Source organism: Glandiceps talaboti, chromosome 18 (assembly GCF_964340395.1).
Source record: "Glandiceps talaboti chromosome 18, keGlaTala1.1, whole genome shotgun sequence".
Taxonomy (NCBI): domain Eukaryota; kingdom Metazoa; phylum Hemichordata; class Enteropneusta; family Spengelidae; genus Glandiceps; species Glandiceps talaboti.
In genome coordinates this window covers 6668380-6686107 of record NC_135566.1, presented here as the reverse complement: position 1 = coordinate 6686107, position 17728 = coordinate 6668380, and the positions used below count along the sequence as shown (strand labels likewise).

Below are 17728 nucleotides of genomic sequence, written 5' to 3'. Positions count from 1 at the left end.
AACACATGCTTTCTGTGTGTTCCGCTTTCTAGAAACCAATGTTATTACATATATTTATCACTCATTCTCATTGCACACATTGGTGCATATACTGTGATACAGACTTTTGACTTTTTCACTACAGAGCAATTATACTGACAGCAGTACACATATGAATGAATGGGAAATCATTCCATGTTATGTACAACTTATTACAATAAATCATGTGAATGCACAGTTGTATTTTTTAAAATACTTTTTATTTTTTTATTTTTACAAAATTTGCTCAATACAATAAAAACAGAAACTTGATTTGTACTTGCACTTGAGATGTTTTCTGTTGTATTTCCTTTCGCATACATCCACAGACAACACCTCAAGTACTTGTGTCAACACTCTTGAGTATGTCACACTGGCACCTCATGCCACATGGGGTTCTGCCATTGTACCAAATTTTGTACACTCTCAATTGATCAATACATTGATCATTAAGTGTCAAATTCCATTATGTCAACAACAAATCTGATATCAGTTGACCCTAGTTCAGTGTATGCTATTGTTTACAGTGATTTGCTCATGAATAAAAACTTTCTTTTCAACAAAAATATTACACTGTCAATGCAAATATCAGTTCTTTAATAAATGATTTACGATGGTAATAATACACAAGCAGTTCAACGTTTTTTGGCATTGAGCTTTTGATCTGTCCTGGCCAACCACCCTAATCTGAATGATATATTATTGCCGATTCCACTTACCTTTAGACCTAGGTTATCGGGTCCTTCACCAGCACCACTCTGGTTCCCAGATGGTATTTTAGATCCCACTTTGGTACCCATACGAGGGGTGCTTGGTGCCCCACTTGGTTTGTGTAGACCTGGTGTTGTCGGAGTCCCTGCAGGTGTCTCCCTCATAAGTTTAGACACCTTGGCAAAGACACCCTTTTTGGGTTCACATTGAAAATATCTGATACCAGCAACTGAGCCATCATTTTTACCGACAAAGTCGTCTAAAACAACTCCAGCCCACTGTCCAGGAGCAAACTGTGTTTCTCCAAGGAACTGGATTACTCCAGGCTTTGTGCCTCCAACTAATACTCTATCTCCTATGATAAAATCATCTTGCTTATCACCTCTGTCTGTACTGTCAGCCATTGTCATGCTCATTTTTTGGGCAAGCTGGCGAGCATACTGAGCTGCATCGGTTGACTTCATACCCGCAGCCCTAGCAGAATGTGCTATAGCATCTACAAATGGTAAGAAAACGAGATGACCGTTGTTGTGGGCGATGGAGTTTATGTCTTTCCAAGGCATATGATATTAGTTTGGTTAATATCAGTCACCACATGCAAAACTACGATGAGACGCCAAGTTGATTATAAGCAATATGAAATGACAGCATTAATTTCACACACGCCTTATTTCTGATTTCAGCTTCTGAAGAATGAAGATTATCTACAAGGAAAGCATTCGGCCTGTGTGCCCTGTAGGTATTTCAGTGCATACTGATTTAAACTAAGATAGACAAAAGATCCTTATTCTACAGAGCTGAAAGTGTTTAACAGAATATCGATATTAGACTGGTTATTCCCGTAACAGTCAATTAACATTTGGTAATAAAGCATGTTATGTAATTTTATTTTGTTAATGGAATTGCATTTACAAGCCGAAAGGAAATCAATAAATGTCAGTTGTTGGTTGTTAAAGTGGCAATACAGATGACAAACACTGGTTTTTTTTAATTAATTGTTTTAAAACTGAGACATTTGTATTGTTCCAGAATTTAAAACATGGTGAGTCATCAAGTGAAATAGCTTAACTCATTTAGAATAGTAATCATAATGTTCATTAAACATCTCAAGCGTGATTATCTGCAAAGATTGTCTCCAAGACACAATGTGTCGTGCCACCCTATCAGCCACCACTCATGAGAGGGCCAAGTAAGACAGACAGACATAACGTATCTTAGGTCGACTGGGCTCCCTGATTATTATGTTCTGATCGTGACCTCTTGACTAAGTACAGTAAACATACTAAACATTGAAACTGAGTCAGAGATAAAGTTCCTTTCACACTGGTCATATGAATTTCATTTTTTATCATCTGTATTGCCCTTTCACATGTAACGTTCATCATGTACGTCATTTGGTATAGGGATGCCAGAGTTGTTAATGATCAGTTATACCCTCATGTTGTATCCACCTAGCTGGTAATCATTACTTGATTTGAAACATTAAACTATAGTAAGGTATCATTCGGAAATAAGCACTTTTCAAAAGTACGACACTGATTTTTTGTTACATCTGCATATTATTAATCACAATGTAAGAAGCTTGTTCATGATGTATTTAATTGCAAAATCATGACAGGCACAGTATTCTCCCTGAAAGATGAGACTTTTAACAATTTGTACACCTCAAATGTAGTGGCTATATAACGGTAGACCTGAAATCATTCAGTTTCTTCAACTTATTAGAAATTTGAAATTTTGATGACTTATTTTGACATTAGATTTTTATGCACAATTCTGAAATAATGCAATATCTGCAGATTACATATATGTTTGACATTATTCAATAAAGTTAGACCACCCTTATGGCTGTAAACTTTGAGAATGAAATGCTGGAAAAATTAAAACTCCACTAGTTGCCATTGATCTGATATGTTTTTGAAACTGTGAATGAAAATACTGGAAAAATAAAAACGTATAAGTACAGTGTACAATATCAGTTGCCAATCACACATGGATTGGTACTACATCCTTGAGGGAGCACACTGTATGTACCAAGATTAGAATCCATGATTTATTAATATCATGTTAGCATGTTATATCCATGACAGCTCAAACTTCAAAGTTACACACAGAATAACCACACAGCATCGCTCACACAGGTGTGCAAAAAGATTGACAACTCTGTGCAATGTAACCAATGTATCGATGGTTGTATGGCACATTGTATGGTAGTGGTCGTGATGATGGCCACTTGCACACTGCTCTACACATCATGGAAATGACATCAGATCAGTACTGCCTTTAGGGTAACTGACCTTCCATTTTCCGTTCCCATGGGAACTTGTTTTTTCCCTTGTCACTGCTTGTCTTGGAACTTTCATCAGTTTGTTCGAAGACATAGTAGACCCTTTTATCTACATGTAAAATCCCAGACAAAACCCTTTAATTCCTTGGAATCTCAATTCAAGTTTTTTTTTATCGAATGTTCATGTGCAATGTGAAATATTGTAAGCAAATTTGAAAAAAAAAAAAATTAAGACTGCAATGTTAAAAAAAAAAATATCAAAGATAACAAAAAATGAGAATAAAAAGATGCAATGATGCAAGTTTTGAGGGAAGTGACATGAGGTTGTCAAGTGCTCATCATAACGACCCCTACCATCACCAGTGTTTCCATTGATACCGAATTGGTTAGAATGTATATGGGTGCACTACGTAATATCCCTGCTGAAGAAGTAGCACGCGCATCCCAAAGAGAACATTCCATATTGCATGAAATGTCCTTGCTGTTAGAATAATCTCAGCCACAGTGTATTTCCAAATGTATAAAAAAAAACCACCATAAATCAGAATTTCAAAGAGAATTAGAAGTACCAATACTCTCACAGAATGATACTTTTGGCAAACCAAAAAAATATAAATTGTCTGTGTTTGACTTGAGAGAAATTACCATGGTAGAATGGTGGTTACACTGGTACTCTGCACAAAATGGTATGCAATGACATTAGACTTGTTCTAATCAGTAACAAGGAAATACACAAACGCGTATGGGAAAAAATTCAGTAGATTTAAATCATACGCATCTAAATATTTTGAGACACACATGTTGTGTATTCAACAAAATATTTTTGGAACTTTGTTCCTGCTAGAGAAGAATAACTGCAGTTTGCATTAGATCGATCATCTGAATGAGTCTTTGGTTAGTAACAAGTTAAAGTAAAGACTGCATCCATGGTGATTTTTCTGAAATTAGTTCACACACTTGCATTTTGTATATCAGAAGGCAACAATTTAAAAAGACTGATCTCAAAATCGAGCTACCATCCTATGTATACCACATATATTGAACAAAAGACACATTATTGAATGTTTAAAGAATCCCATATATAGGCAACAGCCCTTGAATTTGTCATTTGTCATTTTTCATTTCTATGCGTATGTATGTATGAAACAGACATGAAAGTGACATTTCATGTGAAATTGACAAATCTGGTAATGATTTGTTTGTAGTTTTGTGACAGTTACGGGACTGGGAATTGGATGAAAATATGAAACGGTGAGGAATATACATAATTATGTATACTAATAAAGGTTGCCTTCTGTATTGCAGCACACTATGAAAGATAAAAAATAACGGAAAGTCAGCGATGATAACATGAATTACAATACCTGATGTGGTTATGGCTTCAGGAGAAGACGATATGAAAGAGTACATATAATTAACATAATTAGTAATCAAACATAGGATCAATATCAATGAGATGGCATAGCTTTGGGTCAAGGGTTAACAAATATGATTGGCATGCATGAATTTAATTATGATGCTAGGGAGAGTTTAGAAGCAATGGTATGGAATGGGGGTCAAAGCAATGATGAGCGGATGGGTGGATGACACCAATGTCCTACCTTCAGTGCGTGTGGCATTCAACAATCTCGCTGCTATTGGGATATATAGTACAGCAGAGGGAAAGAAAGAAAGAAACACGGAACAAGAGAATGTGAATTACCACACACAATGATGAATGTTGGGTGGGGGTAGGGGTTTCACCTATATGACAATCTATGGGGACTTTAAGGAATGTAGTTTACCATAACCCTCTAGGTGGATTCTTATTTTATTTGTGAGGTGGGTGCTTATTTTGTGCAGTGATTACAAGGTATATGTCCGAAGCATTCTATTCTATGGCACACCATAGCAACATTGTGTATTTACTGTGGCATAAATCTGCAAATTTCTTAAAAAGCAAGCATGAAAAATTAAGGCATATACTCTGACAATCTGACCAAGCTGCAGAAATCAAGATCAATAATACTCCTATTCATTTTATAATCTTGGACATCCATACATTCATGTTTCATCATGATAAATCACAATTTTTGTTCAGGTCTGTTTTCAGTGTGATTTTATGAAAAAAACACACAAAAAATCTTGACAAACTATTACTATACTATATAGTATATTACTAGTCAAATCAGTCAATATATTGGAATCTAAATTTGGTCTACATCAGAATCCTGACGTGATGAATCTTCATTTGTTTGTATTTGACTATGCTTTGACTGTTATGTTATTGCTCAGTTCATGTACATTCAAAACTACAGTACTATGATCAGATCATCAGTATTGAACTTAGCATACATGTACATTATATATTGCAGTTTTCCATGTTGTCATTAGCCATTGTCGCCTCCATATAACACATTTGTGTCTGGTATTAGAAAACACAAACTGTTCACATTTCTCCTAAATTTCTTCCTTTCCAATTTGAAGGTAGAACTGACACAAAAGTTTGCTTGGTATAAATTGATATAAAAATGAATGTATCAATGTAAGAAACCATTCTGAAATATTGAACAAATAAAATTATGTAATTTTATTTCATTTCTTCATCATTTCAAAAGAAACTTTTCATACTGTTGTCTGGCATGACAAGGGCTAATAATAAGTGCATATCTCTCAATAGTGCTGTCAATATATGCAATTATTACCAATCATGTGCAAATAACATGCAAATGTGATGTTTGTGACTAGTTTATGCAAATCATGTGCTGAATGTGAATCATATGCAAATCATATGCAAATGTGATTGTGGGAAAATAGTGACATAGTGATAGTGATTAACCATGAAACAAAATGATGAACAAACAAAACTTGATGATTCATTCCTGTATCATTATAAAAGGAAGAAAATAATTATACATACAAACATAAAATAAATATAATATAAAAATCAACGCCACCAACTGCAACAGTGCATTTCTGCATGTGAATGCTTCAGATAAGTCATGCTGTATAATTTTGTTTTGGGATTACAAGCACATTGTGTCTAGCTAGACATACTTAGTATAGCTTCACTGAGCATCACTGAAGTATCTGCTTCATTGCTTTAAAAATTATATAAATAATGCCAATGGTCAACACACAATGTCAGGACTAAATTAATAAATATTTTTGCATCAATACAGATTAACAATAAATATTCATCAAAATATGCATAGGAATTGAAATAAGAATCTTCTCTTCCTTGCCTCATTATTTTATTTTTTGAAGATGTTGTCATTCAGCAAAATTTTCATCAAACGTCTATGAGTTGAAATACAAATGTACCAATGTTTTCTTGCATGCATCAACATTTACATTTTACATGTTTGAAAACTTTTGTCATTTTGGAAACAGGATCAATATGAAAATACAATGTAAAGATCATGGAAGTTCTCCCATTACAGGTCTGAACATGCTTACCTTCAACTTTTCCTGGTTGTACTGGTTTTGGTAGTCCACTTGGAGCTTGAGGTCTTGCTATTTTAGATGGTGGTCTAAGACCAGATGGTTTGCTTCCTCCTCCACTCATGATTCAACAGTTCTTCTAAAATATCAGAAAAATATGGTCTTCAAAGCTCTTGGAATATTTCACTGGAATCTCTGCTGTCTTATCTGTACTTAGTCAGCTGCCTCAGTGGATATGTGTACAGCATTTCAAGCAGAAAAAAAGTTGTGATGACATTAAATTTGAGCAGAGAAGAGTTCAGATATACGGTAGAGTCTCACTGTTTCCTTGTCATAACATCGACTTGAAGTTGAACAGTGACCTCAAATACAATGGAAAGATGGGATGCAAAAATATCAACGGGAATGAATCACAATCCTGTCCGATGTCTTCCTCATTCGATATTCCTATATAGCAGAGGTTTACAACATCATGGAAAACCCAGGAAACACTTTGACATAACTTTCCGATTTCAGTGCTGTGGTTTCCTTTGACGCTGACTTCCTTTGACTTTAATATATTCCTTGTGTTGTCTGGAATATCTATTTCATTGAGATCAAGGAGAGTTGAACTTTACACTCTATTCTTAGGATGTGTTGTATGATTTGTTTTATATATAGATCCACCAAAGTCTCTCCCAGCAGGATTCATAGACCACCTACTGGAGGAAAAACAAATTATGTTCATTAATCAGAATTTTGAAGATGGAAATCAATAGCAAAATAAGATAAAGCGATATGTACATTGTACAGTGTACTCTAGTTACAGTTATATGTATGTATGTATTTAGTTCATCTTGATATTGATAATAAAATAAACCCCGTCCTACATTGAAATTTCATCATTTATTTCTACATACATTTTCTTTTCTTTTTCATAACACATGAATGAAATATGTTAAGCCATTCCCCTCCTACAAAAAATATTATGAAATGTCACAAAGCAGTTCTGCTGTACTTTCTATTATATTCACTGATGTATCAATCTCAACATATGACATGTACATGAGGTACCATACATCACTTTGCATGACTTTATAATAGTTAAGACAGCAAATTCACAAGATTATCACAATACCAACTTGAGATGCCACATCTTATAGCAATACAAGTGATGATCTGGAAGATTAACTGTCACATCTACACGTGTTATTTCTGGAGGTATATCTAGCAGATACCTGCAATATGTTCTGTTAGATTATGTATTCAAAGCTTCAATTGGCAATGACTAGACTGAACACAGCACTGTCTCACTGTCTCACTGTCTGCTGTTACAACTAGATTATGGAATTCTCTAAGGTTCGAAATAAAGCACACACAATAATCATAAACACATTATTTTTATAACACATGCAGGCTGTATCCCTTACAGTTAAAACTGATATATTGCATGTAGGTAATCCACTATCAACCTATTGTAAATTCAAAGCTAATCATCAACTACGTGAGTGTGTCTGACAAATACATAGCTGAAGTACATTTTGTAGATTTGCAGATACAGGAGGTATACAGTACAGTGTATATCAATATTTCACTACAGGAACATTTCAATACCTAAACAATGTTTCTTCAGCAGGTTTGGGAACTCTAGGATCAGGAGAAACGAAAATCACATAAAATTGACATGGTTTCCCATACACTGTACCACTGTTTTGGTGAAGAAACCCATCATTTACATTGTAAGGAACTATGTGAAATTTGCCTTCTTACCAACATTGGCAAAAAACAATACCTTTCCCATCAGACAGTGATTATCTATTGAAACATTGTAGATTCATACTAGAAGTATGGCTATACTTCACACTTTCTCTACGTCATATCATTACATATACATTTCCTGACACAAATAATGTGCGTGGTAGTGAATAACACTTACCACATCAGCATGCTAGACACTGCTGATGATGTCATTGCGTTTCACTATTTCAATCGCAGTGACGCACTGCACTGTTCAGACAGACACAGACATGAACTGTTAGAAGGGTTTGAATGCTGCATAACATATACTCAGAATGAGAGTGACATGAACTGTTTACTTGATGAACTGATCCTAGTATTGAATACATACAATTGAAAGTAATTTCCATGATAATACAGTCTGATCTGTTTCACCTGATAACACTGAAATACATCACACAAAAAACAACAACACATTTAGTACTTTCTATGGTAATTCATTTCGTAGTTTGATTATTTTGATTTCTGTTTAAGATGGCATATCTTTTCATTTTTTTTTCTCTTTCATCAACAGCAGAGCTTTATCTTCTTACATGTAGCAATACTGCTGATAGAACTGACTCTTATTATTTCTTTCATTTTAATTATGATCATTTCATCTATAGTATGTGCTATAACTGACTATAATATAGTCTAGTATACATTTACTAGACATGGTAGATCATTAACACATCACAAAAGAAACTGGCAGCTATTTTAAGGTTGCAAATGATACAGTTGATAGGGTTATATTTTTTTAAGTGATACCAGGTCAAAAGTCTGTAAAGATTGACAGGCAGAGTTATATTTTTGATATGATACATGTACCAGGTCAAATGTCAGTTACTACATGTAAACTCCGACATAGTGAAAACATACATCTGCATTTTGATAACTAATTTTGATAGACCAATTCTGGCTATGTTTTATGAAATCACTGATTTTACTATTGGTGAAAGGGAAAACTTTTATCTAACTATCTACAGTACATTGATTATCCTTATTTTGAAAATGTTAGACCTCACAAATTTATTGTGGTTTGTGGTTTCATCCCTCAATCAAATCATAGACAATGGAATCTTACAGCGGATTTCAAAATACTGCTCAGCGGATCTGTTTGATACAATCACGCAGAAACTAATAATACAAAACTACCCATGCTACACTTTAAGATAGCACGACAGGAATAAATAGTTTCTTGCAACATTTTGTTTAAATGAAATTAACTTATGTGCTAGCAAGCAGACATCAAATACAGACATCAGAACATTGGCACTCCCATGTCTGGGTCCTGTTGCAGTACATTGGTTTCAAATTGTTTATTTCATTCAGACTAAATGTATCAATAAATTACAATCTTGCTATTGAAATGTAACATGTGCAGTTTCTTATTGATTTCTACGTGGTTGTATCAAACAGAGCCACTGAAAAGTATTTTGAAATCCACTGTATAATTTTCTTTGATGCTTTATGAAATGAAGGATGGCAGTCAGATTAACAATTACTGATTGATTTTGCTTTACAGCACTACAAGTAATTGTAAACTCAGCAATATCAAGTATCAAGGAGATAAATTACAGTGTCTGTCATCTAGTTGTTGAAATCAGTAATTTATTAGTAAATATAATATCCCACAGTATTTGTCCACAGTTCTTACACTTCACAAATGTCTAGTAGCCATAAGACTGAACAAACCTACATGTATTGCAGGTCTAACCATAGGGCAGGTAACAGATAGCCATATGTTAAAATGACAACACCCTCTAAAACAAAACATCGGAATGTGGAGTACTCCATGCTTAGCCTTTTCTTCCCTGGTTGAGATAGTGGACTTTTACATGTTATAATTAATCAATCCCACAGTTCATTATACAGTCAGAATTAAAAATTTTATTTTACCAGTGTCTCATTGTTATTACCTTTAATTACATGTACATATCGTAGAGTAATCGACAAATTTGATTTCTTTCATGTTAATTTACACATATTTACTGTATACATTTACGTAATGTGACGCATACATCCAAAAAATTGCATCCCCAGTGTCAAATAAATGTGGTGTCAAATATGCACAAATAATGCATTAACATGACCTCTGTACATACATATATGCACATATATTACAAATTTACTATGAATTTACATAAATTGACATGTTAATTTTAATACATTAATATATAAATTAATGAATAATTTACATATATGTAAATTAACTGAATATTGAGCTAATTTGCGATTCCCCAGAGTTTAACAGCATCATCATCTTGGTTAGATGTGCTGTTATTTATCCTTTATGGTTATAAATACTTTCTCTTCAACACATCAGGATGTTTTCCTGTTCCATCACAACACGAGTTTTGAAGTTACATATTTATCCCAACTGTTGTCAGTTAATTTACTCTCTTGTAATGTAAAGAGCATGGGGAAATTTTAATGTTGACAGGCAAAATCTATTTCACAATGCAGCTGCACAAAAAGTAAGTGTGTTACACTGTAAGTGTACGGAATCCTCCCTTCTTCTAAGTTCTAGTCAAACTTTAAAAATATTAGGTAAAAAAAAAAAGTTGTATGGGGAAAGTTATTGAAAAAGCTGGTCCAGGACAAAAGAATGATCCCATATAACTCTTATGGCTCCACTGAGAAGATAACACTAATGAGAACACAGGATTCAAACTCTGGCCTTTAAGTAGTCACATCTTGAGAATGCTAGAGACTGTATTGATTATTTCTTGCTGACTGGACTGCTGAATGAGATAGAAGGCTACAACATTTGCGTGCAGACTTGTGTGAGTTACAAATATGTAACAGTTGATGGATGAGTGTTATAATGATAGGCTAATACAGTCTTTGTCTCCTTTGAGAATTCTGATGCTTATCATTTCATACTACTGGTACAGAGCTAGTATCAGCAAAAAAACCAACTAGATATGAACACATGAAGCAATGGATACATGTACTTGTAAGCCAGCAGTGCTCCATCCACAGGAGCAACAAAAATTGTACACTTTGACCTTTGTCTTATCATATGTATATGATTCAATATGGTTGCTGCATGCTGATGTACATGTACATGTATGAATATGTGAGAAATGTGACATTCAATATGTACATTAAAAATATATATGCAAATAGTATATACATTAACGAACCTTTTGATACGGAAAGAGTAGGAGGCCTCTGGAGAGAGAATATAGCCAAGGGAATAGATGTACATGTACAGTTTACATTTTTCAATCGTGTATAATGGTATCAGTACAAAGAATTCTATAGCATTGGTTTGCAACTCCCCAACCACCAAATGTTAACAAGATGTAAATGAATAGAACCTTAGCAATGTGGCCACAGTAAACACCAGAAATACCATGATATCCTTCGCCCTACCACAACTACACAGGGATGCATAATACAAATGGGATTTACTTCTCAACAACAGGTGCTTCATGTCATTATAACTGTTAACACTTCATGCCCTGTCAAGAACTGTATAAACTCACTGGTCTTACCCATTTTAAGAAGAACAATACAATCCACTAAGCATGACATAAATCACTGACAAGGCAAAAAGTACAACATAAATTTTACATTGGAGAAAAAATCTGGAATTACTTCAAGGTCAAATAACTGATTTCTGATTAATTGAACGGGCCAATAAAATTATCAACAGTCATGACAAAATGCCCACACCCATAATGCATCAAAATATTAATTGCAAAGTTTGGGATTCCACACATGCAATTGTTTGATTTACCATGGACTGAAAACTATGCACTGGTTATGTTTACACAGGTTGTAAAAAATACATATTCTTTGATTTTCAAGTTTGACTTGAACCTCAAGTACGAATCTCTGTTACAATGAATTATATGCATTCCACATCTTAGTAGGAGGGAGGTACATTGTACATGTCATTGTTTGACCTTGGCAATGTGGTATCTGGGACAAGGTAATCAAAACAGTAATTACTATCAAAAGAATGCATAGCTGCATGTCTGGAGGTCTTATAGCATTATACAATTCCTCACCCTGACCCACTTCTTGTACACATTACCAGTGATTTAACTGGTTTTTCAATTTCTAAATTCTAGTACAAAGGTTGTTCTTGCTGCTTTGATTCCTATTCACACTCTAATGCATGTAGCTATTGTACATAAAACCACTGAGCTTACAGATTTGAAAATGTAAGGTACAATGTATATGGTTACACTTTTTTCTCACATGTTTAATGAAGCCTGTATCAATTTATAAGTTATTAAATGTCAATGAGTTATATCAATTACTACTACCCCGAACCATACTTCATTTCAAGATTCTTACATGTAGGTCTTTCCACTGTGGCAAGTTGGCCACCAAGCATTAGAATAACTTGGATAGTTTAGTATTTTTTTAAAATACAAAATAAGTTAATCAAATCATGGAATATGGCGCAACAGCAACTACACTTGTATATGCATCAAAAATAGAGGAACTGAAAGACAGTTTCCAGAAGTACACCTAGTTAATTCTTACACCTGCATACATACCGTGATACATGATGTACATTTTTTGCCCATGGTCTACAGATAATGAACATGGCATGAGAGATACAAAGTCCAAAGCAGGGGATTTTAGACTTAGCTATTTCGTAAATGTTCCAGCTGTTCTACTGTACTTAAAAGCTAAATAAGAAAAAGTTCATTGACTATTACTGGTATAATTTTCTCATTTATATTCATTTTACTCTTGTGTGCATATAGTAAATCATGTAGATGATTAGACTTTTGTTGATACAATTCTTTTTCAGGACCAAGCACACAATGTTGAACATGCATGTAAACATACAGAGGCAAAGAATGTTTTAAAACAAAATCAACTGATTTTGATTTAGAGTGACTGAGTGTCATGACTCCCCAACTACTTTTTTCCACACCCAACAACTACATCGTACATGTATTATTGTTTATCACCGTACTATCTAGGGGTCAGTCATGAATACACTCTTGACCAGTTATGCCACAGACTAAAGTTGTTTCTTAACCTTTGAACAGTAAAATAACTCACTGAAGTAAGGGCTATTGACAGACTGATCAACAACAGAAAAAAGATCAATCTTGTATTGTTGACAGACTCTCCAACTTTCACTGAGACAGCACGCAATGGGTATTTTACCTGCTCATTATATGTGCAGCAGCACATAAACTACATGAATGCATTGTATAGAAAGTTGATGTGCATTGCTTCCATAGCACAATGCGTGTTTTTGTTCATTTGTGTCATCAACATTATACTCTGACCTTAGAATATGTAAGGATTATACAAATTAATGATGACGTGATTTTGCCCACTAAAAGAGGGTTGGAGGGTCAGCTACAGGGCATTCAGCTTTTTCCTATGGCACCAACCTTAAAGTGCTATTCTGAGAGTTAACAGTCCATTTTTTGTTCACAATGGACTATTATCGAGCGAGACTGGCCAAAGCACACCTTGAGGCAGCATTCTTTATATCTGATTCACTCCATTAACAAAGCATTCACACAAAAGCCACTGTGTTGAACTTGTTCAATGCAGAAATCACACAGGGTTTCTTTTATTTCATCAAAATCTCTTGTCAAGAACTACTTCCAAATTGGACTAAATACCAGGCCCTAAATATCCTTGATCTCTCCATTCACAACCCAGCTCAAAGTCATGCATAATGTATAGATTTCACCAACTAATATTACATTTCAAGACTTTTAAGAAGAAAGTTGAAACACATCAAAACTTAAAGTGTAACAAACACACTCATATTTTTATTACTAAAATGACCTTTCCTGATCAAACATTCTTTATTCTTAATTAAACTTGTAGGTACATGTACACCCTAAATTTGATTACAAATTAAATGCTACTCATCTAATATGTGTAGATGATGATCATTACTTGCAAATTAGCTTTGTTGTCCTTCCCCATGGGACATAACCCATGGTACCATTTCAAGCTATAAATATGCATCTTTACTAAAACATTGTTAATTCATAAGACAAGCCCTCAACTGTCTGCAGCATGATAATTCCCTGAACCTATTGTCAAATTAACCAGTTAAACCTAATTTAGATGAACAGATTCAATGACGCCTTCGGCTTTTTATTCTTTTATTTGCCCCGCATGACAAATTAAGAAAAGAGAGATGCTGACAATCAGACTTGTTCCTATGCACACACACAGTAATTTATCTTTTACAACCTGTAAACATGACCACTGCATACTTTTAGGTCATGCAAATCAAACAATTCTTGCATGTGTGGAATCCAAAATATTGGCAATTACTAGTTTGGGTGTGTTTTGGCATTTGTATGACTGTAGATGATGTTATTGCCTTGTCACTCAGAAATCAGTTATTTGTCCTTGATGTACATTGTAATTCAAAACTTTCCTGCCTAATAGATTCATTCTCCAATGTACCATCCTCGCAACCTGTTTTACGGCAATGTTCTTAATGAGCCTCCCACTGGAGGCACATTTATTTTGAAATGTAGTGGTAGAAATAATATAACTCTGGTTTGCGAGAATGCAATGTAAAACAAACCCTGAAACGTATGTTGCACTTTTTACTGTTGGTGATGTACATCAAGTAGGCTACTTAAAATTAAGCTTCAGACAAAAGGTTCTGAATCCTTTAACCATTACCAGGATGCCTGCCACTTGCTGATTTGTAACATAATGAACAAACACAACATTACACATTCTGAATTATACTAGTGTCAACGAGTTGGTGTGTGTGGTCCAGTCTCATCTGATTTTAGATACTGGTTCAGACTTTCCTTGCCCAGAAACTTGACTATCTGGCTCGATGTGTTGGTCGCCATTAGATTAACACAATTTATGTCAAAACAGTAAGCCCGGTTTCAGCATGTACTTTCCTAACCTAGGAGGCTGAATGCAAATTCTGATATCAATAACCATAGACATACTAAGAAGGGTAAAAACCTTGGCAAAAAGGAATGAACATACATTTTTTATAAGTCACCAGACAATTATTAAATTAGCTTTACAGTATATAGACTGCACATATTATATTATATATATATATATATATATATACATACATATATATATATATATATATATATATATATATATATATATATATATATATATATATATATATATATATATATATATATATATATATATATATATATATATATATAATTTCAATTACATTAACTCCTACATAATCAAATTACTGTAACTTAAGCAACTTAAGTGTCTAGAACATGCACAGTAGCAACCTTGAGATCTAGGTTTCAAAAACAAACAAGTCCAAAATTCAAGTACACTGATATTATAATTACTTAGGTAAATAAAGGTGCATTCCAATATTACACAACAAGGTGTCAATCAATATGGGAGTCTTTTAGTGATCTTAACAGGATTAAGTGTCAGTAATAAAGAATGTGTTTCCAGTCTAGTCAACATTCTGTAGCTGTATTGACTATTGTAACGAATGTTTCCCGACGGCTATTTCCATGGCTAATTCTACCTGCCTAGAGATATTCATGTGCAAGATGAGGTCATCATTCACAATGATTGTTTACGCTGCGCTGGTACAAATCACACTATTCTCATGTTGTTGTCTCTTACACTGTGCTTTCTTCCTATTGTCACACTACTGGGGCAAATCATCACTCATCCAGACAGTAATGTCAGTGAGCACTAACTGTACATCGTAATGTATGCAAAGTGTGTACACATTCACATTCACACCTGTCACCTATAACCAAAATGGCAATCTCATCTGAGCCAAAAAAAATAGCTCAAACTGATTACACACACGTGCATACGAATTATACAGACCATATTGGGTGGAATTGGACCAAAGGGTTGGAATTCAATTAATTTATATATCTGTTACCTGTATTAGATAGTATACACTTTGTGGGTGCAGCTTGCCTACTACAAATGTATATGTGAGCTAAAAGGTTATATCCATTACTGGTAAGAGTTCTTACATGTAATGATTTACAACTATAATGTCAAGTACAGAAGCATTTGCATAACAGAAAGTGATATTGAAATTTAATAATTCATCACCCGATTCTATACATGTGCTCCTGTATCAAACAACATCACAACTGGGTCATATTTTAGAAAATAGCTACCCCTGTGTATGTGTAACAGTAACACAATGATCAGCAAATACACATACATAAACCGTCTTGCTGTGGCATAGAAATTATGACTCATGCGGCTGATTTGCCTTTTTCTGCATAATATACATAATACACACGTTGACACTGTCCATATTGTAACAATATTCATAGAGATGTCTTTTTTTTCAAAATATCACCCTCACAAATTTTGAGAGTTGCACTAGGTAAACAAATAAAATCAATAAAATCAAGGACCATACAGTAGCATGTTACTGTTACAAACTTGGCTCGTGACCAGCATATTATTATGGATGAGTTAATTAGTTCAAAACAGAAAAATCTATTTCCAACTGTTGAAATTTTATGTGATTATAACCCAATCTCTGACTGGATAAACAAAGAAGCTTAAACTACAAATATTTGGCAGTTTCGCGTTGACTAAGGACAAGCAGCCGTAACAATACACAGATGGACGACACTCCCCTAAAATACAATGTGCAGCGAATCAGATCTTTCTGCAGACGAGACTGAGAAAATTGTACAACTGCTATCTTGTTTCTCGCGATCAAATCCGTTAGATTGTTTCCGTATTCATTATTTTAGACTACATGAAAGCGATATACAGAGAAGGTGGGTTACTAGGTGTAGACGATTTTTTAGCGAATTATTCTTACCTGTCACACTGTCAGATAGTCCACAGTCCACACGCCTTTGCTCGTCTCAGAAAACATGTAAACCTAATGACAAATCACCACCAGTCAGAGTTCCGGAAGTTCATTAATATTCAAAATGGCGTCCAAAGTAGCTGAAATATTCATCCGCGAAGAGTAGTACCTTTTATTCAGACCGGTGATATTGAGATGAGGCCAATAACTAACCAGTTCAATGGATTGATAATTACTTATATACAACATTGCCTTTTATATTAAGTTATACTATTGGAATATGGTGATTCACTATAGCATTATAATTCCTTCATTATTGCGGAAGATTATATTAAGGAAGGTAAAGTGTCAAGTCGCAGGTGAGCAAGGTAGCGAAGTGTTCGCATAAGGTCGTGTAAAAAATAGATGGAGAATTGAAAATGTATATTTATGGAACAACACATTTGTGAATCTTCTCTAACGTACCCTTCACCAGCAATTTAATATATAAATGTATATGTAATGTTCAATATTAAAAAATATTGGCATTCTTAAATTATCCAGTTATTTTGTGTTTGAAAAGAAATTTCATGACAACACTTTTACTTTAGATGTGCTATATTGACATGACTTTTCTATTTGTGACATATGGACAACTATTAGCAGACTATCAGTGGCTGGGTTCAAATTGTGTTTTTTTATAACAGCTCCATTCGCATGGCTTAGTTTTACACAGACAAGGAAGAAATTTCTTTCTGGTTTTAACTATTTTGTGTAAG

The 17728-nt window shown here is 34.2% G+C and overlaps 1 protein-coding gene across 8 annotated transcripts in view; it reads right to left on the bottom strand.

Moving 5' to 3' along the window:
* The window catches only part of LOC144449566 (CAP-Gly domain-containing linker protein 1-like), a 48436-nt gene extending 31380 nt beyond the window's left edge, over positions 1–17056 (bottom strand). For 3 of the 8 annotated variants that reach the window (XM_078140120.1, XM_078140121.1, XM_078140124.1), the window contains exons 1-5: positions 16980–17056; positions 6455–7140; positions 4618–4650; positions 3027–3125; positions 738–1225 (exon numbers count right to left, since the gene is read on the bottom strand). In XM_078140120.1, the coding sequence (XP_077996246.1) occupies positions 738–1225; positions 3027–3125; positions 4618–4650; positions 6455–6563 (729 nt within the window). In that variant the 5' untranslated portion in view covers positions 6564–7140; positions 16980–17056. Of the gene's footprint in view, positions 1–737; positions 1226–3026; positions 3126–4380; positions 4396–4617; positions 4651–6454; positions 7141–16979 lie in introns of all 8 variants that reach the window. The other 5 variants (XM_078140125.1, XM_078140127.1, XM_078140126.1 and 2 more) reach the window with 5 other exon arrangements.
* Between the last annotated feature and the right edge of the window lie 672 nt (positions 17057–17728).